Source organism: Gracilinanus agilis, chromosome 4, assembly GCF_016433145.1.
Source record: "Gracilinanus agilis isolate LMUSP501 chromosome 4, AgileGrace, whole genome shotgun sequence".
Lineage (NCBI taxonomy): Eukaryota > Metazoa > Chordata > Mammalia > Didelphimorphia > Didelphidae > Gracilinanus > Gracilinanus agilis.
This window is the reverse complement of record NC_058133.1, coordinates 13014194-13037372: the sequence shown is the minus strand read 5'-3', so window position 1 is coordinate 13037372 and position 23179 is coordinate 13014194. Positions and strand designations below refer to the sequence as shown.

Below are 23179 nucleotides of genomic sequence, written 5' to 3'. Positions count from 1 at the left end.
GCTCGGCTCGGCCCCGGCCTCCTGGGCTCGGGCCCCTGCTCGTGCCCAGCAGCTCCGCCGGGCCTCCCGAGCCCTCGAGCTCTCTCGGGCTCGGCCGCAGCCGGGAGGAAGAGGGGCGATCGGGAGCCGCCGGAACATGGCGGCGGCCGGGCCGGAGCTCGAGGAGGAGGTGGCGGCGGCGGCAGCGGCGGCGGCAGCAGGGGAGCCCGAGGAGCCCGGGCTAGTCCCCGAGGCAGCCCCAGAGCCCCTGCCGCCCGGGGCCTCCACCGCTGCCGAGGAGCCCGCGCAGCCCCCGGAGCCCCCCGAGCCCCTCGGCGCCGCCGAGGTGGGGCGGAGGCTGCAGAGGACGCGGCGGGAGCTGAGCAACCGCAGGAAAGTGCTGCTGCGGAACCTGCCGCCAGACACGCACAGCCAGGTGAGCCCCAGCCTGCGGCCCCCGCCTCGGAGGCGGGGCGGGGCGCAGACCGACCCTTCGGCCCTGGGGCTGGGAGTTCGGGAACTAGGGCCGCCGCGGCCCCTCTCCCTTCCTCGGTGTGCCGGGCTGGGAAACCAGACGTCCCCACGTCCCCAGGGAGTCAGTGAATTTGGGCAGGCGCTGCCTCTCCCCCAGCCTCAGTTTGCCCATCTGTGAAATCGGAGGGTCTCGGTACGGTGATCAGCTATCCCTCGTCTCTAGGGAGTCAGTGAACTTGAGCAGCCGCCGTCCCTCTCCGAGCCTCAGTTTGCAGCTCTGTGAAATAAGAGGGTCCGGCTAGAGGGATGGGATCCGATGTGCCCTTGGACAGGCACTGCCCCTTCTCCCAGCCTCAGTCTACTCCTCTGTACAATGAGGGGATAGCTGGCCTGGAAAAGCTGCTAACGATTTGCTGACCTCTACGACTTGAATACTGAGCAGGGTATCGGAAGAGAAGCCTGAGGCAGACTGGCAACAGTGCCCTTGCCTCAGTGCCCTACAATCCGTAGGAGCCTATCTCTAGAGCCGGAAAGGACCTATGAGCTCATGTAGTCCAAACTTGGCAAGAGGAGAAGTGACTTGTCCAAGGTCACTCATTAGCCAACAAATGACCAAGTAAAGATGGAAACGAATCGAGTTTAGGGCTCTTTGTTTCCTTCCCGGACCTCCCAGAGCTAACATTCTGTGTTCTCAAATAATAGTCAATTAGTCTCCCAGCTTTACCGTTGTGTGGTAAAGGCGCCTTCCAGCTCCGCCACAGCTCCTCTAATCCGAGGACCGGGGCTGCCCTCCCCCCTCCCCAACCCACCTTCCACCCAGCTACCAGGTTGATGTTTGCCAAGCCCAGGTGGCCACTCCCTGGGTCTGGAAACTTCAGCGACTTCCTGGTGGCGGCTGGGGAAGACTACCCAACCGCAGAGGTACGGGATTGTGGAATGGGGATGGACCTGGGTGGGCTAGGCTCGGGGGAATCGGCACCCTAGGGCGCCTGCCCAATGGGTATGCAGCTTGTGCTTGGAGATCCAGGAGGCCCCCGGAGGCAGAGGCAGCCCGCTGCTCCTACGGCTTTCTTCGCTAGGAACTCTGTTCCTGGCCTGAAGCCTTCCTTTGCTCCTTTATGAGAGCTGCTTATTGCTCCCGGGGCTGCCCTCTGGGACCAAACCGAACCCTTTCAGTCTTTGATGTGTGTCTGGAAAGGGATTGGGCCAGGGGCTGAGTAACGATTGTTAAAATAACTTCTGAGTGCCCCGAGCTGTGCATTTGATCCTCTCTGCCACCCTTCCACATAGGCGGTACTGTTAATCTCCATTTTACTGTAGACCGAGGTTAAGCGACTTGCCCAGGGTCACCCAACTAGTGTCAGGCTGGATTGAACTCAGATCTTCCAGGACTCCAGGCCCAGTGTTCTAGCTGCGTGAGTGGCCACCTGGCCCTACTCTTTGAGTTCACAGAAGAGGAAAGTGAGATTCCCCCAGAGACTACTGATTTGTCCACGCTCACACTGCTTGTAAGCCTAGCTTGGCATTTAGGGCCTTTCACAGCCTGGCTCCATCGGAGCTTTAGAGCACTGTTTGCCAATAGGGCTTCTCCCCCAAGCCTGGCACCCTTCCCTTTGCAGACTGTCTCCATTATGCCTGGGATGCTCTCTCTGCACTCCTACCTTCACCCACTCCCAGCCTCCTCCAAGGCTCAGTGTGGCACCTTTTCTCTCCAAGAAGAAGCCTTTCCCTGCATCGTGGCATCGATGCTGTCTCTGTCCCCAGATGAGAATGTTTACATCCCTCAGCTTGCCTCATTTACCCAGCTGGCGCCCAATGTGATATAAGGTCCTTGAGGGCAGAGACAGTTTGCTTTTTGTCTGTGTGTTCCAAGTGACTTAGGAGGCAGCCCGGACCAGGGACACCCCAGATCTGGGCAAGCCTTTCAAGCTGTACTAGTAGGGAGAATGGCCTTACTTTGGAGTTCCTTCTGTCACTCACTCACTCTCTTTCTCTGACCCAAGTGACTTTGCTCTTTGAAAGACAAAGGCAGTGGGGTAATGAATAATAATAATAATAATAATAATAAGGTTGACTGGACTGGATCAGAGGAAGGATTGTATCTTTTCTGCTTGGCCCTGGAACTAGGGGCTGACGAGTGAGGCAGGAGCATAAGGAAACACTTCCTAACCATCCACTTAGATCCCAAGTGGAATGGGCAGCCTCTGCAGGTAGTGAGCTCTCTGTCACTAACAGTAGAAGGAAGTGAGGATATTCGAACAGGCAAAGAGAAGTCTGTGCATGGGAGAGCACTGAGGGTGCAGCAGCCTGGAGGATTTGAAAAGCTCCCAAGTGTAAGAGGCAGGCAACTTGTTCCCCTCTCTTGGACCGGGGAGCAATGGGAGGGCCAGATCTCAGCTTGATGTGGGGGGAAAGAAAATCCTAATATAAGAACTCCCCAAGTGGAATGGGGTAGGCCTTTGGGGGAGGTGGCTAGGTGGGTCTGCAGGCATTTCTTAAGCTTCTTCTGTGTATCAGGCTCTGCTTCAAAGGAGAGATCCTCGTTCGGGGATGGGTTGATTAAGAAAACAAATTTACAGTTTTTCCAGTGCTTCAGGGTTGGCCATACGTGTGGCTCACAATATCTCAATGAGGTAGGTTATGCAAGGATTACTCTACCCATTTCACAGATGAGAAAAACTTAGGTTAAGGGACCTGTCTAAAGGCACCAAAAAAAAAAAAAAAGTATTAGAGCTAGGATTCAAACCCAGGTCTTTAATGACTCTAGTGTAGAATTCTTTCCACAGTAGTACCCTGACTCTGGGGTCCCTCCCAATTCCTTTGATGTCCTTCTGATCCTATTGGACAAAGACGACTGTTGAGTGAGAGTCACACATGTGAGGTCATTGGACACCTTGGAAGAGGTGGCTTCTCTGGTGGCAGAGTTTGCAGAGAAACTGAGAGGCAGTGGGGTGGGGACGGGCTTTTCAGTCTTCACCTCTTTGTCACAAGGCTGGGAGCCTGTGACTTTTCTCTTTGAACGTTGACAGGAGGCAGTGAGGTAATGAATAATAATAATAGCTAGTGGGGGCAGCTGGGTAGCTCAGTGGATTGAGAGTCAGGCCTAGAGATGGGAAGTCCTGGTTTCAAATTTGGCCTCAGCCACTTCCCAGCTGTGTGACCCTGGGCAAGTCACTTGATGTGGGGAGACTTGCCTACCCATACCATTCTTCTGCCTTGGAGCCAATATACAGTATGGACTCTAAGAAGGAAGGTGAGGGTTTAAAAAAAAATAATAGCTAGCATTTTCGAAATACTTTAAGGTTTGCAAAGTGCTCTGTAATATTAGCTCACTTGGCCCTCAGAACAACCCTGGGAAATAGGGGCTCTTCTTAGCTCCATTTTGCAGATGAGGAAACTGAGGGAGAAGATGAGTGTCTTTCCCAGGATCACACAGCTAGGGCGTGACCCAGTGTTTCTGAACTCACAGGACCAGGTTCCAGTCCCACCTCTGACATTGCCTGTGTGAACGCTGGCGTTTGTCATCTGTAAAATGAAGGGTTTGGACTAGATGGCTTCTTAGAGAGCCTCCCTGTTGTGGATCCTCTGATTTGCCCCACTGTGATTCCCAGGAGGGTTAAAGGCTGTTTGGTGTTAATTTCAGATTAACCATATTAGTCAGTAGTTGGCGCCGAGCCTGCAGTCCCAGCTGCCTCGAAAAGAGGAAGGAGATATTCTATATGAGCAGGAGTTTGGGGGGGAGGCCTTCTCCCCCAAGGGGACGAATAGATTTGCCCAGGTCACGTCCATCTCCATCTTCATTCTCCACATTTACCCACTTGCCCCCTAACCAGAATCAGGGCTTGTAGTTTCTGATCACCAAGTGAGACACAGCTAATGAGGAAAAGAAGAGAGGGGCAGGGGGAGGGGAGAGAGAGAGACAGAGAGAAAGGAAGGAAGGAAAAGAAAGAGAGGAAGGAAGGAAGGAAGAAAAAGAAGAGAGGTAGGAAAGGAGGGAGAGAAGGAAAGAAAGAAGTGAGGAAAAGAAAGAAGGAAGAAACAGAAAAGAGGAAGGTGGAAGAGAAAGGAAGAATGAAGGAAGGAAAGGAGGAAGAAAAGGAAAGAAAGAAGGGGAANGGAAGAGAGAAAGGAAGGGAGGGAAAGAAAGAGAAGGAAGAAACAGAAAAGAGGAAGGTGGAAGAGAAAGGAAGAATGAAGGAAGGAAAGGAGGAAGAAAGGGAAAGAAAGAAGGGGAAAAGGAAGGGAAGGAAAGAGAGAGAGAAAAAAGAAAGAAAAAAGGAAGAGAAAGGTATAAAGAAAGAAGGGAGAGAAGGAGGGAAAGAGAAAGAAAGAGAGGAAGGAAAATAAAAGACTTTCTCTGGAATGAGAGTAGAGGCCACAAGGTCTCAAGGAAACTAGCCTCTTGCTGTATATAGCCATGCTACCAGCCCAGGTCCAAGCCCATGGAAGTGGGCATCAAAGGCAAAAACTGCTTCTTGGAGAAAGGCTTCTCTCCTTCCAGCTCTTCCCTTCCTATGGTTTTGAAAGGCACCAAGGTGGGCACAGTATATAGAATGCTAGGCTTGGAGTTAACCAGTTCTGAATTAAAATTCTTCTGGAGACACTAGATGTGTGACCCTGGGCAAGTCACTTGATCTCTCTCAAGCCTCAGTTGGCTCATTCCCTTTGATAGTAACACCTGTTGTTGCTGTGCGGATCAGACATAGGTTCAATAAAGGGCTATGCAAATACTCTCAGTTTTAAAAAGAATTTTTCTTGATAGTTTTGCAAACGATATTATTAATACCATTGAGTGAACCTGTGGCTACCTGCAGTTCTCTTCTCTCATTTTACAGATGAGGAACAACCAGAATCTTCTTGCCAAATGTCTTTAAAAAAACCCCCGACTCTTTAATCTGCATAATATTTATTTTAATAATACAGCAAAACCCCCCGGAAAAGGGAGGGAGGCCAGGCTGGGTGTTTTTCAAGCCAGCAGTCTTATTTCTCTTAAGCAGAAGCCATCCCGCTGAGTGTGCCAGTGTTGCCTTAGCGAGGGTCCTTGGGGAATCTGGTAGAAGGAATGACTCCATAAGCCCCCACTGAACTCCTGAAGGATTCGGAATTGGCTTTCTGACTGTGTTTTCCTTTGGCTCGGTGATCCCAGGGATGGAGGAAGATAGAGAGTTGCTTCGGCCCTGTGTGAAGGCACGACGGCCCTGGTCCTACCCTGGTATCTGCCCGGGTTAACGTGGCAGCAGGCTGAGTTTGGCGCTTGAACTCCCCGTACCGGGGAAGGCCAACTGTCACACAGAAATGAAGCCTTTAACAGTGCTCAAGGCTACTTGAAAACAGCCTAATTGTGCCTGTCTCCTGCCATCATCCTTCCCTGCAGTATTAATGGGAACAGTTAATATGTTTCATCTGTGAAGAAAGCCTTTGCTCACGGAACGGCCCAGCCCTCGTCCCTGGCACTGGAGGCTGGAGGCTTTCTTTCCAGGGGGAGCCTGGGCCGTCTCCCATGACCCCTCAGCTCCCTTCTGGCTTGGGGCCTTCCCCGTCTCCCTGAGAGGGATAATCATCTTCATAGTCCATTTTGCACAATGACTTAACAGTTTACAGATCGCGTTGCTGACAACAATCCGGTGAATCAGGCCGTCCAATTATCATTATCTCTGCTTTACAGCTGAGGAAACAACTGGAGATTTGGACGATTTAATTAAGCAAAGATTCACTTAATAACCTGATGTGTGCAGAGTGCTCAGCGAGCCACCGAGTTTAGATCAGACTCAGTTTTGCCCTCTCGGAGCTGGTTGGCTCGTACCAGGGAGTGATACCTCCTCCAGGAGGAGTCAAGGAATGAAAAAAGCTTTTATTAAGTCTTTGACTTATGCCTGCCGCCGACGGCCGGAGGAATAGAGACAGAAGGCCTTGAGCCTCTCTGAGAGGGAGACCTCCCACATACCGAAGCTATCTAATAGGGCACTAAGGAAGTGTGATGGGAAGTGGGGGAGCCATCCGAGAAGGCTTCTTTAGGGGAGGAGCATTGGGATTGCATGTTAGAGGATGTAGGAGGCCAGAGCATGGGTCCTGGAATCAGTGGACCCGAGTCGCAATCGCCATTTTTTTGCTTACCACTACCCTGAGCAAGTTCCTTCATTAGTCTTGGCCTCAGTTGTCCTACCTGTAAATGAGAGACGCCATCAAAAGCCCTCCCAGGTCCAGATCTACAAGAATCCAAATTCTTTTTTTTTTCTTTTTTTTTTTTTTAAGCCCTTAACTTCTGTATATTGGCTCCTAGGTGGAAGAGCAGTGAGGGCGGGCAATGGGGGTCAAGTGACTTGCCCAGGGTCACACAGCTGGGAAGTGTCTGAGGCCAGATTTGAACCTAGGACCTCCCTTCTCTAGGCCTGGCTCTCAATCCACTGAGCTACCCAACTGCCCCCAAGACTCCAAATTCTTAAGGGGACTTAGGGAATAGCAAAGGCACTAAGATAAGACAACTGATGCTATAGTCCAGGGGAATCACAGAATTCTACATTGAAGGACCCTCCAAACTACTTGGTGCTCTCCATCATTAGAATGTAAGCTCAGGGACAGCTAGGTGGCTCAGTGGATGGAGTGCTAGACCTGGAATGAGGAGGACCTGGGTTCAAATCTGGCTTCAAACACTTCTGTATGACCCTGGGCAAGTCACTTAAGCCCCATTGCCAAGCACTCTTCTGCCTTGGAACCAATGTTGAGTCCAAGACAGAAAGTAAGTGTTTGTTTAAAGAAGGTGAGCTATTGGAGGGGAGGAATGGTTTTACTTCTGTTGTTCATTTCAGTTGTGTCCAACTCTTGGTGACCCCAGTTGGGGTTTTCTTGGCAAAAGAACTTGGAGTAGTTTGCCATGTCTTTATCCAACTCATTTTACAGATGAGAAAACTGAGGCAAATAAGATTAAGTGACTTGCCCAGGATCACCCAAGTAGTATCTGAGACTAGATTTGAACCAAGGAAGATGAGTCTTCCTGACTCTAGGCCTGGCACTCTACTACAGACTGTCCCACCTAGCTGTCCCTTGTGTCATTAGCCTTCAACATAGTAAGCATTGATGGATAGTCCAATCCTCTCATTTTATAGATGAGGAGAGGTTCACTTCAAGTCCCTTCACCCAGTATGCCTCAGTTTCTTCCTCAGTGCCTAAGGTCACACCGGCGATAACTGTCAGAAGTAGAATTTGAACTCAGGTCATGGGGGTACAGATTTAGAGTGTGAAGGGACCTTCTGAGGTTCTTGGCCTTTAGAGTCAGCTCTCTTCCCCTTGGACCACCATGCCTCCTACTACTCTGTAAGAACTGAGGTTGGAATGTGGAACCAGATGAAAGATAGCTGTGAATGCTGGACAAACGAGTTTAAACTTTATGGGAGGAGAGTGTGATCAGACCTATGGATAAGGAAGATGCCTTTGGCAACAGGGTAAAGGACAGCTAGAAACTGGGGAGAGAGCAGAGGTGCTTAATAAATGCTTTTTTTTCAGGCATTCATTCATTTGCTTATTCATAATTCCTTCAAGAAGCATCACAGTCTGCCTGCTAGTTCCAAGAGGACAAAACTGAGTCTGATCCAAACCTTTGAGTTCACCTACCTAATCCTCACCCAGAGCTCTGTACCTGGGAGTGAATCTTTATTTAATTCAATTATCCACATCTCTGTAAGGATTGGTAGAGGGGAGATGATGAAATCAGAAAAGAAAGAAGGGGATCCGTGCCAAAGACATTCTGGAGGTGCAATAACAGGCTGATTATTAACTGATGAGACAGGCGAGCTGGCGAAGGAGGAAGGTCACAGAGAGGTGACTTTTGTGCTAAGCTTAGGAAATAGATGGATCAGGGGTCCTGCTCGCAGCTGCTGGGAACTCAGGGAGAGAAAGCAATGTGAGGGAAAGAGGACAAGCTCTTTTGCCCCTTTTTGTATTGTTTAGCACATAGTAGGTGCTTAAAAATGGCAAGTAAGAGTGATGAAGTAACTACTGTGTGAGGGGTTATGTGGAGGAGCCAGTAGAGTCCTGTTGTCTGAGTCAGGAAGATAGGAATTTCAGATCCCATTATGACACCATACTTAAACTTTGCAGTGTTCAGTACAAATCTCTGAAGAGATTGCATACAGTAGGCACTTAATACATTCTTGTCGATTGACTGAGCAAGTGCATTGATAAAAGGAGGATCTTCACTGGGAAAAAAAAGTTTCCTATTCTCAGGGCTTAACTCAGTGCCTGGTATATAGTTAAGTGTGTAAATGGAATTAGCTCATCCTCATTCATTGTTAGACTCTAGCCATCAGAAATAATGTCACCCCACCCAACTTAGACTTAAGTGAGGGGGGGAAGATCAGTTACCCACACGTGACAATAAGTAACAAATCAAGAACAAGGGACTTCCCTTTGGGCAGTCCAAAACAGGGTTGAGGCTGCCATTTGTCCACTTGAAATTGAAGGTGGATGCAGGAAGTGATGAAAGATGCTATCTTTTAAATGTGATGGTAACTTCCTGTGGAGGGAGTTGGCACTTTGAACTTGGTATAGAAGGATCTCTGGCGAGACCTCAGACGGCTTCCCTCTGAATTGTCATGTGGGCAAGTTAGGCTGACTTCCTTTCTCCTCCCTTGGCGTTTCTGGAGGCTCTACCCTCAAGGAGACCTCTCTTGCCTCTCTAATTGTAAAAGACCTTGTGGCTAGAAGCCTTGTTTAATTAACCTCTGTGCTCCTTTGCTGGGACCTCTAAATTCTTATCCAGTCTGAATCTCTGTTCCGGGCCAGAGTTTCTCTCTCTCTCTATTTCCCTACCTTCAACCTTCCTAATTGTAAATAAACTTCCATAAAAGTCATCCTGACTTGGATCTATTTTTTTTATTTGAAATCAAGAGTTAATCCGATTTCTGGCGACCACACCTTAAATATCTAGTTTCTCCTCCTATATAAGTGCTTAATAAATGTTTATGGACTGACTACCTCAGTGATTCCCAAAATGGGCACTACCACCCCCTGGTGGGTGCTACAGTGATCTAGTGGGGCCGGTGATGGCCACAGGTGCATTTATCTTTCCAATTAATTGCTATTAAAATTAAAAAAAAATAATTTCCAAGGGGCTAAATAATATTTTTTCTGGAGAGGGGGTGGTAGGCCAAAAAAGTTTGGGAACCACTGGACTACCTCAACAACATCCTAGGTCTTTCTCCTCTTCCCCCAAATGGAAGACCCTGGGGAAACACAGACAAAAGCTGACAGACAGTCCTGACCTTCAAGAAGCTGGCGTTTTTCCTTGAAGGCCACAGTGGAACTTCTAGGTAGACTTGTCATGTGAGGCCAGGCCAGTGGAGACAAGGTGTGGAGCTTGGGAGAGTGGTGCCCTGGCCAGTAGTTGAGAACTTTGGAAAGGGGAGGAAAGGAGAGGAAAACAATGAGTTCTGGTTTGGATGTGTTGAGTTTGAGAAGCGTGAGGGACCCACAGTTTAAAATGTCTAACTGCACTTATGATAGAGAATGCTCTCCAGCTCCGGAGAAAGAATTGTGGGAGTTGGAATGCAGATCAAAGCATATGATTTTTCCCTTTAGTTTATTTCTGTTTTTATTTGGGGGTTTTGGTTTTGTATGAATATTCTCTTATAACAAGGACCAATATGGAAGGAGATGATACATGTATAGCCCAGATCAAATTGCTTCCAGTGCCGGGAATGGGGAGGGAGGGAAGGAGATGATAATTTCAGAAAGCATATGTTGAAAATTGTTCTTACACATCATCGAGGAGATAAAATATCTTTAAAAAATAAAATGAAATATCTAATTGGCAGTTAGGGATGTGCGGGACTCTTGGAGGCCAAGAGAGCGACCAAAGCTGGACATATAAATCTGGGAATCATGGATGATAATTGAGCCCATGGGGCCAGTGATAGTGTGAAGAGAGTGCTAGAGAAAAAAGAGAGGAGGGCCCAGGACAGAGCCTTGGAGGCCCACCCATGATTAGTGGCTGTGTCATGGCTGATTGAATCAGCTAGGAAACTTAAGGAGGAGGAGAGCCAGGAGGGAGGAGTGTCCCCCATACCCAGAGACAAGTGAGTACACAACTAGGGAACAGAGAAGGTGGGCAGCAGTTGTGGACAAGAAGTCTGAGCACTGAGAAAAGGCCATTGGATTTGGCAGTTAGGAGACTGTTGGATTTGACCATTAGAGGTTGGAAACAACTTTTGAGAGAACACTGGAAAAGACTGCTGAATACCGAAAGAGACACTGAAGTGGTGCAGTGGCTAGAGTACTTTGGAGCCTTTAGGGGATGCCATAGTGCCTGGAGTCAGGAAGACTCATTTTCTGGAGTTCCAATCTAGCCTCAGATGCTTACTAGCTGCATGACCCTGGGCAAGTCACTTTACCCTGTTGGCCTTAGTTTCTTCACCTATAAAATGATCTGGAAAAGGAAATGACAAATCCCTCCAGTATCTTCTCCAAGAAAACCCCCAAATGGGGTTGTGTGGAACAGGGTATCACGAATACTGGATCCCTCCACTTACATGAATACATAATGGATTCAGGCACAAAAGTAGAAGCTAGCATTTTATTCTTTCACGAAAGGGACATTCCCCAGCTTTGGATGCTTAAGGAATGCCAAAGTATTGAGTTCAAAGACCCAATTTATAGGTTTTTCTCATCATAGAAACTGCCCCCTCCCCATCTCCCTTCCTTTGTCTGACCAGACACTGGCCATAACAAGAATCTTCTTCGACATCTTTAAAAGATAAGTGAGTTAGTTGCTCCAGTCTTCAAGGGTGTTGACATTTGAAGTGGACGGACCCAGGGCTTTGTTTTCAGAGAAGGCGAGGTATTGGAAAAGGAAGGGAAAATCCGGACTTCTCTCTGGGTTCTTGGGAATATTGGGGTGAAACTTCTTATGAGCAAGACACAGATTATATCCTTCTCAGAGTCACAAAGAGTCAGACATGATTGAAATGACTGAACCACAACAGGGTGCTACACTTGGACTTAGGAAGACCCGAGTTCTTATCCAGCCTTAGACCCTTACTAACTGTGCAACCTTAGGCAAGTCATGTATCTCTCCCCGACCAGCTCCTTTATATGTACTATGTGGCTGATAATGGTGCCTCCCTCCCAGAGCTGTGAGTATCAAAGAAGATAATATTTGGATAGCCCTTTGCAAGCTTAAATCATGAGGTAAATGATATCATTATTTCACCTCCATCCATCCATCCATCCCTCCCTCCCTCCATCCATTCATTCATTCATTTATTTGTTTGTATTTATTTATGTATATGTTTATTTATTTTTTGAAACCTTTACCTTCAGTCTTGGAATCAATACTGTGTATTGGTTCCAAGGCAGAAGAGTGGTAAGGGCTAGGCAATGGGGTTAAGTGACTTGACCAGGGTCACCCAGCTAGGGAGTGTCTGAGGTCAGATTTGAACCCAGGACCTCCCATCTCTGGGCCTGACTCTCCATCCACTGAGCCACCCAGCTGCCCTATCATTATTTTATAGTTTGACAAAAAACGTTGATATCACTTAGTTCCTGTGATCCACATGCTCAGACTTTCATTCCTCTATTTTGTTCCAAGTTTTGTTTTGTTTTGAAATTTCTTCTTTCTTTGTATAGAAGAGACATCTACCCAATAGTATTCCTTGGAGGAAGTAACCAGTTAAACCCAGGGAAAACTGGGGCTTAGAATTGAGCTAGGTTGTGACGTCTTGAGACGATAGGATTTTCACTAGGAATTCCAGATGGTGTCCGTTTAATCCTAGAGATGTTCTGTAACCTGATGTAAGACTTATCTGGACTCTGAGAAATGGGAATGCTTTCTATATGTGATAGATTAAAAAAAGCCTACTGAGAGTCAAGAAATTGTTCCGTAGTTTTTCAGTTGCGTCCAGCTCTTAATGATTCCATTTGGACTTTTCTTGGCAGTGATCCTGGAGGTTTGCCATTTCCTTCTCCAGCTCATTTTACAGACGATGAAACAGGGTTAAATGACTTGCCTAGGATCACAAAGCTCATAAACGTCTGAGGATGGACTTGAACTCAGGGCTTCCTGACTCCAGGCCTGGCACTCTGTCCATTGCATCACTTGCTGCCCTTTGGTCAAGAAGACCTGGGTTTGACTCTCACCACTGATCCTTACTAGATCAGTGACTCTGGGTGAGACACCTGATTTCTTAGAGCCTCAGACACGTCTCCAAGACTCTGGGTAACAGCCTTTGTGAGCCATCAAATCAGACACCTTGGCAGCAGCCATGCTGTCTAATTCCTCCCTGAAAGGAGCTCTCGCCGGAGCTTACCTACTCTGACAAATGAAACGCTCTTGAACCCACCAGCTGCTCCCTCTCTCTCCCAGGCTTCCTTGTCCTTCACTTCTCTGAACGCATTCATATGAACTCACTGGATATTTCTGCTCTCTTTATTTATATGTGTCCTTGTCAGCTCCTCCCTCAGAATGTGGGGACTTCGCCAGGGGGGGATTATGTCCTTCGTTGTATTTTTATCCCTAGATCCTAGCCCAGCGCCTGGCCCACAGGAGATGAGTAATAAAGACCTGTTGATGGATTGGTTCAGTGGCCGGAGGTCCCTGATGATGAGTCTCTCTGTGCTCTCTGGCTTTACAAGGGCTATTATGGGTAACTTTTCATCTCTGCTCTTAAATGGCTAACATGCTATCTAGATCATGTTACATGTTACAGGAGAAGCATTTGACAGTATCAGTGTTTACAGGGTTTGAACTTCACATGAAACAAAATATAAGTTTTCTAAGGATCCGTGGTGGGTGGAGGTATATAATTTGTATTATGAAAGACATTATACCAGTCACAGAGTAACAGTTAGATCATGGAGAAGGGAGAACAATCCATCCTGCAGACACTCTGTTCTCTGAGTTAAAGTTGGCTGGTAATCGTGGCTATTTAAGCAGCATCTACATGGGCTTCCACTCCAGTTTTAGGATGATGCCTTATTGTACTCTGGGGGTGACCAAGGCTTCTTTTGACCTGTTGCTCCTTGTAAATTTTAGTTTGTTTAATTAAATTCTATTTTCTTTCTTATCTACGCATCTTACCCTTTTGGGAAAAAAATGAAGCAAACCAGGTATGTTTATAGTTAGGTAAAGTACATTCCTATGTGGACGAGGTCCTCATTCTGCCCCCTGAGGCCATCAGTTTTTGGTCATGGCATGGATAACCAGCTTCATTTTGGGGCCCCTGGAATCATGCTTGGGGATCGGGGTTTCATAAACGTTCTGTCTGTTGAGCACATCTCTCGGATTGAATTTGAGCTCACAGAGGGTTGGGGTAAGGCCTCTTTCCTGAGATCTCAAACCTTGCCTCCATATAAGAACTTTTTTTTGGCTAAAGCAATTCCTGACTGCTCTCTGCTCAGGCTTGAAGAATCCCTCCAAAGCCAAAGAAATCCCAGGGCTTTCGAAGTACTGATTAGAGTAGGTAACATTTACAGAGTGTTTAAGGATTTATTATCTCCATTTTACAGATGGGAAAACTGAGGGTCAGAGAAGTTAAAAGGTTTGTACAAGGTTGCACAGCTAGCAGTAGGCTTTCTTCGTAAACCCAGATTCCCTCTTTGCCTCAGTGAATGTGCCTCTCCAGTGATTTGGGTGTCTTTGTTGTGAGGTTTGTAATGCAGGGTTGCAGCCGAAGCTTTTTGCTTTTGCAAATCAACTGTAGCAGCTCTGGCAGTTAGAAGTCTTAGAATGTTCACAGAAAAGCAGTTGGAGCCTGAAACTATAAATAGTCCTGAGGTTCCCACTGAGGGGCTTTTGCCTGTTGGCTTTGGGGCTTGTGGTTTTGGCTTCTGCCTTTGCCTGTGCCTTGTCTTTGGACATTTGGACTTAGCCTGATTTCTCTGGACCTCTCCCTGATCTCTCCATTTACATCCCTACTATTTCCCTGAATTTCCCCTTTGGGCCCTGGGAGGAAGGGTGGTTTTGGTGGTTGGACATTGTGGTTTTAGCTTCTGTAGGCAAGTAGGACAACCTATAGGCTCACAGCACAACCTCATTAGTTTGCTTCAACATGGGGCTGGTAGTCAGTGAACATTTACCATTTAACATTGGGGATGGTCTTTATATCCTCACCACTTAGCTCAGTTCCTGGCATTGAGTGAGTACTTGATAAATACTGCTTGATTGACTAACCGATGGCCGAGTGTTGGGAATACCAAGAAAGACAAAACCCAAATCAAACCCTCCAGGAGCTTACATTTTTTTTGGTGGGGGTGGGATAGCAGAAAACATGATGATAAAAAATGAAATATCAAATATTGCTGAAGTATAACAACGACCACTGCCCGTCGCCTGAAACACGAGTAGGGACAAGCCACAAAAGTTGTTATTATAGTGTTCTTGACAAGCATCAACCAACATGAGCTTTGCCATGTGGAGAGGATTGTATATGAAATCGCAAATCTTTGTTGCGTATCATTCGTGTTTTGTAAAAGTGCACAATAAATTCAAAGCTGTCCTGCTTATCTTTGTCTCCCTCTGAACTGCCTTTTTTTCTGAGCATTTAAGAAATTGATTTTTTAAAACTAAAAATATTTACTCTATACCCTACTCTCTCTTCTCCATTAAAAAAGAAAGAAAAATAAAACATTTATTTAAATATGTTAAATATTATTAAATAAATGTTAAATATGTTAAAACATATACCTAGTTGAATAAAATAACTAACTACATTTTTAAAAATTGTTCTGGAAATATCAGTCTCAGGTGATAACCTAAAGTCTATCAGATCTCTCAGGATTTCATCACAGGTCCTTTGGAATTGTGCCTCGATCAGTTCTTAAGTCTTTCAAAGTCATAGGTCTTTTTTTGTTTAAATTGTTCTCCTGGTTCAGCCCAGTTTCTTCTGTATCAACTCATTCCATTCTTCCCAGCTTTCTCTGAAACTATGTGACTTGTCATTTTTCATGAACAGTAATATTCCATTATGTTCACATAGCATAATTTGATCAACTATTCCCCCATTTGATGGGCACCCCCATGGCACTCTTTTCTGTCTCTTCTTTTTTTGGCATCACTATCATTAGATTCTCGCCTTCACCATCCTGATTCCATCATCACCCTTAAAAATCCATTCCTTGTAACATATAAGCATATCCAAGCAAAACATGTCTATGTGTCTCAAAATGTAGTTTTCATTCTGCAGCGCTATATTCTATCATCAATCTGTCAAAAGATAGAAAACAAGTTTCATCTTCAGCCTCTGAGGTTATTATTGGTCATTGCCTCGATCAGGGTTTTCTAATATTTTGAAGTCATTTTTCATTACATTATTGTTGTTCCTGTAGTAGGTTCTACCTATTTCCCTCTGTATCAGATCTTTCATACAAATCTTTCCAAGTGTCTCTGATCCTGTTCCATTCACCATTTCTTACAATAGTAATATCCTCTTAAACTCTTAGAACCAAATTTGCTCAACCATTTCTCCAGGGGATGACACTTAATTAGTTCTGTTTTTTAAAAGTACTGTTATGAATATTTTTGTATATCTGGCTCTTTGGAGATAGACCATTGCTACAGAAATATTTTCCCAGAGGTCTGAACAAGCAATATTGGTGTGTGGCTGGGGGGAATCGGGACAGACTTCCTGTAGGAGATGACACTTGAGCTGAGCTTTGAAGGACACTAGTGATGCTGCACAGTGGACCTGAGAGGGCAACACATGCAAGCTTTGGGGCACAGCTTGTGCAAAGACTAAGAGATAGGAGATGGATGCTCATGTATGTAAAACAGTCAGGCCAGATTTGAAAAGAAACGCCGAGGTGCTTTTCATTTCAGTTATTTCTAAGGCTGAAATGGTCATAAAATTAAGTGATCTAATAACATGGTATTTAAGAAAATTATATAATTATAGGAAAACATGGATGAAATCTGTGAAGGCATGAATAAGATGAGGGAGTTCTCACCCTAATGAAATCTTAAGCATATAATATTCACCAGTATGAAGTGCTAACTCTATGGAGATAACTGTGTCAGACACTGGGAGAAGGTTAGTCACATTCTCTGCCCTCCATCTGGTAGGTGGGCTCCTCATTTACAGGAAGAAAGTTGGGCTATTTTCCTTTGACTAGGCAATGAGGGTGAAGTGACTTGCCCAGGATCATATAGCTGGGAAGTATTTGAGGTTAAATTTGAACCCAGGACCTCCCATATCTAGGCCTGGCTCTCAATCCACTGAGCCTCCTAGCTGCTCCAGGTCCATACCTCTGAGGGGAATGAATGAGTTGCTTCCTGAAGTATGGAGTTTTCCAGTTTTCTCTCTCTCTTTTTTTAAACCCTTAACTTCTGTGTATTGGTAAGGGTGGGCCATGGGGGTCAAGTGACTTGTCCAGGGTCACACAGCTGGGAAGTGTCTGAGGCCGGATTTGAACCCAGGCCCTTCTGTCTCTAGGCCTGGCTCTCCATCCACTGAGCTACCCAGCTGCCCCCTAGTTTTCTCTTAAAGGAGGACTTCAAATAAACACCAGATAACCACTTGTCCAATATGCCACTGAGGGGTTTTTATGAAGACATAGATTGAACCAAATGCCCATTTAGGACCTTTCCCAGTCTGATGGCACATGATTTCTGGGCCTTTACAAGATGCTTCATGAATGTTTAGATTATTTCTTCCGTATTTCTACACTTCTTTTTCAGTCTGAGTCACATTATTCTTGTATTGTCTTCCCTGCTGCTGAAGTGTTTCAGAGGATTCCCTAACTTGCCAGACGGAAGGGTTTACTTTCAATAGAGTCAGCATTTCCCCTTGTTTAGGAGAGGGCTGGAGACTGGGCTTGTAGTTTCATTAGTGATGGGAACTCCTGAGTGAGGAAAGTGCCGCCATTAATGTTGGCTGGTGATTTGTCTAATCTGCCTAGCCTTAGAGAGCTGCTTCGAGCTCTTGAGCTGAAAGGATTCTCCCAGGTCTGGAGCCAGCATTGTTGGGAGGAGGGACTCCATCCTAGGCTGTCGCTCTTTATGTTGTTTATAGATGTCTGATATAGAATATAATTTGCCAATACAAAAGCTATATTGAACAAATAACTTCTTGAAGTGTATAATACGGCTCTCTTTATGGCCAGATTTGGACTTAAAAGTTATTCATGTGGGGGACTCCTGTAGTGAAAACTCCCTCCACTGATAAAAACGGGCAACTTGTTTGAAACTTAGTCTTAGGGACTTGTCCATGCTCCTACATCTAGATCAGTGATTCCCAAAGTGGGCGCCACCGCCCCCTGGTGGGTGCTGCAGTGATCCAGGGAGGCGGTGATGGCCACAGGCGCATTTCTCTTTCCTATTCATTGCTATTAAAATAAAAAAAATGAATTTCCAGGGGGCTGAGTCATATTTTTTCTGGAAAGGGGGCGACAGGCCAAAAAAGTTTGGGAACCCCTGATCTAGAGGCAAGGGTTGAACCTGGGTCTTACTCTTTCCAAGAAAGGCCCTCTCCTAGGCCAGACCACCTTTGTCAGTCTGTTGTGATGTCTGTATTGAATAATAGTTATGCCACTAGAAGAGCTTGTTCCAGACACATCACCTTTGGGAAAGCGAAGACACAGCCTGACACCCAATTTTAGTCTTTTTCAGTCATGTCCAACTCTTCATGACTTCTTTGAGGTTTTCTTGGCAAAGATATGGAGTAGTTTGCCATTTCCTTCTCCAGCTCACTTTTACAGGTGAGGAAACTGAGGCAAACAATGTTAAGTGACTTGCCCAAGATCACCCAACTAGTATCTGAGGCCAGATTTGAACTCAGGAAGCCTGATTTCCGGCCTAGAACTTTATTCACTATGCTAGTGTTCAGTAACTTCTCTGTTGGTTTACTAAGAAATGTAATCTGAATTTCTCATTGCTCTAGATAGACCTGGGCCTGTACAGTTGGCTGCTTTGTGATTTTTTTAGCTCGGAATTCCTCATACTTTTCACTGGTTTTTTATTTTTCTGAACTTTAAACAGTTCTGTCCTTTTTGCGTCTGCTGGCTCACAGTGCTTCCTGACCATCTTCTTTGTAGGCCTGTAATGAACAGTTCAGGAATCTGGTACTGATGCCCCCACAGCCTTCCACTAAGGTTTTGTTATGGATGGAATGTGGTGTTTTGTTCAGGATCTGCTCTCTGGAATTGAGGACCGTTAAGCCTTAATGGAAAATAGATGGGGGAAAGATTGAATTTTAGTCAGGCCAGAGTGCTAATCATGCCGCATTTGTGCTGTTATTAGGAGTATAAATGGTGATGATTCTGAGGAGTGTGGCCCTCCAGCTGCTGGAGCAGTAGAGATAAGTGATCAAAGTAAGTGGGAGTAGTGAGGAGAGGACCTTCAGCACCCTCTGGGAGTGGAAAGCAAAGGGGAATGCGGTTCTGGCAGAAAGGTAACTAAGGGGAGCTCTGATGTAGAGAAGCCAACCTTGGCCTTCCCTGACTGTGGCTGGACACCATTCTGGACAGTTATGGAGACAGTAGAGACCCTGGGCCAAAGGGTGGCCCCCTGAAGGGCGTCGTATGCCACTGAAATGGGAAAGGCTTGACTCTGTATGGTCTTTTTTGTGCCCTTTCTATGACTGTTAGCTTATATCTGCCTGGAACATATTGGGGTCAATTCTGGGCATTTTGGGGAAGATGTTGATAAAGTTAGAGAGTATACAGAGGAAGGCAGCCAGAATGGTGAAGGGCCTTGAAATCAAGCCATGGGAAGGTCAGTTGAAGAAACTGGAGATGGTTAACCGGGACAAGACTTAGCTTGGTCATGCTACCTGTATCTGAAGGGTCATCACACAGAAGGGAGTTTATAACATCATAGTGATTTTTTTTAAACCTTTACCTTCCATCTTAGAATCAATACTGTGTATTGGTTCTAAGGTAGAAGAATGGTAAAGGCTAGACAATGGGGGTTAAATGACTTGCCCAGGGTCACCCAGCTGGGAAGTGTCTGAGGTCAGATTTGAACCCAGGACCTCCCATCTCTGGGCCTGACTCTCAATCCACTGAGCTACCCAGCTCCTCCCAACATCATAGTAATTAGAAGAGGAGAAAGAGGTCCTGAGACCCAAATGTTTGTGATTTGTTGACCTAGAAAGTTCTTTTCTAGGAAACTGATGTGACATTCTTATTCTTCCTTGTCTAGTCTGTTCTACTGATCTGCTTTTCAATTGTTTAAGCAGTGACTGTGGAGTTTTGCTGCTGCTGCTTTGTAATGGAAAGTCTGGAAGTGATATTCCTTCATCTTTTTTCCCCTCTTTATTTCTCTCGATGTACCAGATCGTTTGTTCCTCTTAATGAATCTTGCTATTTTGCTTAGCTCTGTAAAGAACATTGTGTGTTGGCAAGATGTGCTCCTGTGAAAAAATCCAGGAACCATGTTGAAGCCTTTGGTGGGAGAGAGAGCATTTAGATGGAGGTCCACAATGGCAGGAAAGCAAGTGGTTTTCTTATCATCTGGTTGGCAAGAGGAGCTAAGTGAGGAGTTAGGGTGCCCATCACCAACCTGGCACAGAAGCGTGATATAGTCAGGGACTCGAGTTCTGCCAAGCACAATGCCCAGCCCACAACAGTCAATAAGGGCTTATCGATCGATCGGCGCTTTCTGCCACAAGCAGAGCGCCTCATAAGTTCTTGACCTGCCTAAAAGATGACTCCATCCTCCAAAAGCTAGAGGAGCTGGCAAGGGGCCATTCGCTTCCAAATCCTTTTCCTTCTCACTCCCTCCTTGCCACTAGTGTAAATGAGGGAAACTTTGCAGGAAAGTCACTGCTATGTCTTAGAGCTCGTGAGAGAGGAGAGGAAATCTTGGCATTCTTTGACAGATGCCCGATTTGGCAGAAATCAGATTTCAGAGAAAGCACAGGTAGAATCACATGGAATAATATTCTAGAGGAGAAGTCAGCCAAAGGAGGATGGGAAACTCCTAGGAATACATTTCTGACTATAAAGAGAATAATTCTGAAAATCAATCAGTGCCTACTATGTGCCAGGTACTGGGCTAACACGCCAGGGATAATAGAAAGATAAGAAATAATCTCTGCCCTTGTTTGAAGAGAGCAATGTAGATGCAAAGGGACCTCACCGACCAACAGAGATTTTATCTTTATCCCTTACCTTCTGTCTTAGAATCCATACTAAATATCAGCTCTAAAGCAGAAGAGCAGTAAGGACTAGACAATTGTGGTTAAGAGACTTGCCCAGGGGGCAGCTGGGTAGCTCAGTGGATGGAGAGCCAGGCCTAGAGATGGGAGGTCCTAGGTTCAAATCTGGCCTCAGATACTTCCCAGCTGTGTGATCCTGGGCAAGTCACTTGACCCTTATTGCCTAAAGAGAGAGAGAGAGAGAGAGAGAGAGAGAGAGAGAGAGAGAGAGAGACAGACAGACAGACAGACAGACAGACAGACAGACAGACTTGCCCAGGGTCACATAGCTAGGAAGTATCTGAAGCCAGATTTGAACCCAGATCCTTTTGACTCCAGGCCTGGCTCTCAATCCACTGAGCTGTCTTCCTGCCCCTCAACTTAGATTTTTAAAATATGCACAAGAGATAATAATGAAGCATGGTCTGGTAAAACCAGTGTAAAGAAGCATACCATGAGCTGAGACTCACAAAGCTTCCAGTCAAGAGAACCTAATTTCCATCTCTGATAGAGTTACTGGAATTGCAGATGAGAGTCTGGTTTCCCTGGATTTTTATGAAGTGCTTGCTAACCTTTCTCATTATATTCTTGTGGAAAAGAGGGAGAAGTGTAGGCTAGGTTTTGAAGTGGTTAATGTTTCAGGGAGCTCTTCAGGGAATTCCCAGGATCTGTCCTTGGTCCTTTACTGTTCAATACTACCATTGTGCAGCCTTTGCTGTTCTGCTTCATTGGAACCAATACACAGTATTGGTTCTAAGAGAGAAGGTAAGGGAATGAAAAAGGGAGGGACTGGGAGAGAAGCTGGAAGCAACAGAGGTGGCTCAGGGCCAAGCAGCCGGGAAGCCCTGAGAAAAGCTGGTGGAACCACAGCAGATGCCGCAGCTAATACAGCATTGATGCTTCCATGTGGACACAAGCCCCAAAGCTCAACCCTAAGTGTAGTAGGGCCTGTGAGTTCAGGAGTGGGAGTGATCCGAGAACATGAGCCAAGAACTAGAGCTGGAACAGAGAAGGGACAAGGAGATACAAAGACAGTCTGCCCTTATATTGTGTCCAGGGCCTCTCTTCCTGCTTCCCCAAGGCTTTCTGCCCATCCCTTCTTTTTTAGGGGTCCCTCACCTATGCCCCTACCCCCAGGGCCCTCTATTCAGATATAGAGGCCGTAGAGGGGCTTTTGAAGTTCCCTTCTGATTCAAGATCCTGGCACACCTTGATGGTACAGTTTACCGTGCATTGGATGCATCGAATTCTAGTGAACTTGAATCCTTCTAAAGGGAGCCTTGATGGCTCTCCTGAGATGCTGCCAGATACTGATGTTTTCACTTGAGCCAGGCAAGTGCCATGTTCCCCAAATGGATCTTTTCTCAGAAGGGAGCCTCTGCCACAAAAGCTATATAAGAATATCCTGTTGTTGTTGTTGTTGTTGTTGTTGTTGTAGTGGTAGTGGTGGTGGTAGTGGCAGTGGTAGTGGGAGTAATGTTGATCCCACCCCACAAGAACAGTACCCCAGGGTTCTTGGGAAGAGAATGAAAAGCCAGGCAGAGAGGGTTCCTGTTTTCTACTCCACCTGGGCCATTGCATTATGTGAGGTGATGGGAAAGAGAAGGAGCCAGTCCAGTCTTTTGGGGGGGTGCTTTCTTTGTACCCCAATATTTAGCACAGTGCCAGGTACCCAGCTGGTACTTAATAATGCAACTTGACTGACTCTAAAATCCACATAAGGAGAATTTGACAGACTTGTCAAACTCTTACAGATCTGTGAACTTCATTTCACTTTCTTTTCATTCACCTTAATCCAACAGGCCATTTTGGGGGTTCGGCCATATAGGAAGGTGCTTTGTCAGGAGGTACGAGGGTATAAAAAACCACAACCTACCCTTTGGGAGAGCTGACAGGCCCAAAGGGGAGATAAGATTATTGGATGCATGAAAAGTCAATGGTACTATCTTGGAACTGCTGTGAAATGAGGGGCCCAGCAATGACCTTCACCTTGGCCCCCTCTTGCCAACCTTTTGTGTTCAGGCCTCATTTCTTGGCACCTCTTTCTCTAACTCTTCAGGTTTCTCTTGGCATCATGGTGGTAAGTGAAATCCATAACTATATTGCGGGTGGACATCGTTGTGAAGGGACGATGTTAACTCTTGCACGAAGGCTTGCTGTCCCTCAATTTACCATTTGAACTTATATTCAAATTACTTATATTTTTGAATTTTTTATGTTATTTTACTTTTTACAATGAACAAGTATTACCTCTACCTCTCTCCTTCCCCTCCCATTTGAAAAAATAAAAAATAAAACAAAATCTTTGTAACAAATATCCATAGTCAAGCAAAATAAAATCTCATGTGACCATGCCCCCAAATCTAGCCCCCCTGTACCTTGAACCTTGAACCTTGAACCTGTCTTTCAGGAGTTGGCTGAATGTTTCACCATGGGTCTTCTACCACCATGGTTGTTCATTGGATTCATCAGTCTTAAGCATTTCAAAATTGTTAGTCCTCCCTCTCCATTTTTCTCCTTCCCTTCCTTCCTTCCTTCCTTCCTTCCTTCCTTCCTTCCTTCCTCCCTTCCTTCCTCCCTTCCTTCCTTCCTTTCTTTCTTTC

The 23179-nt window shown here is 46.1% G+C and overlaps 1 protein-coding gene across 1 annotated transcript in view; it reads left to right on the top strand.

Moving 5' to 3' along the window:
• Positions 1-136: 136 nt before the first annotated feature.
• RAVER2 (ribonucleoprotein, PTB binding 2) overlaps positions 137-23179 on the top strand; it is a 92448-nt gene continuing 69405 nt past the window's right edge. Inside the window, 1 exon segment of the mRNA XM_044674767.1 lies at positions 137-415. Coding sequence (XP_044530702.1) covers positions 137-415 — 279 coding nt within the window.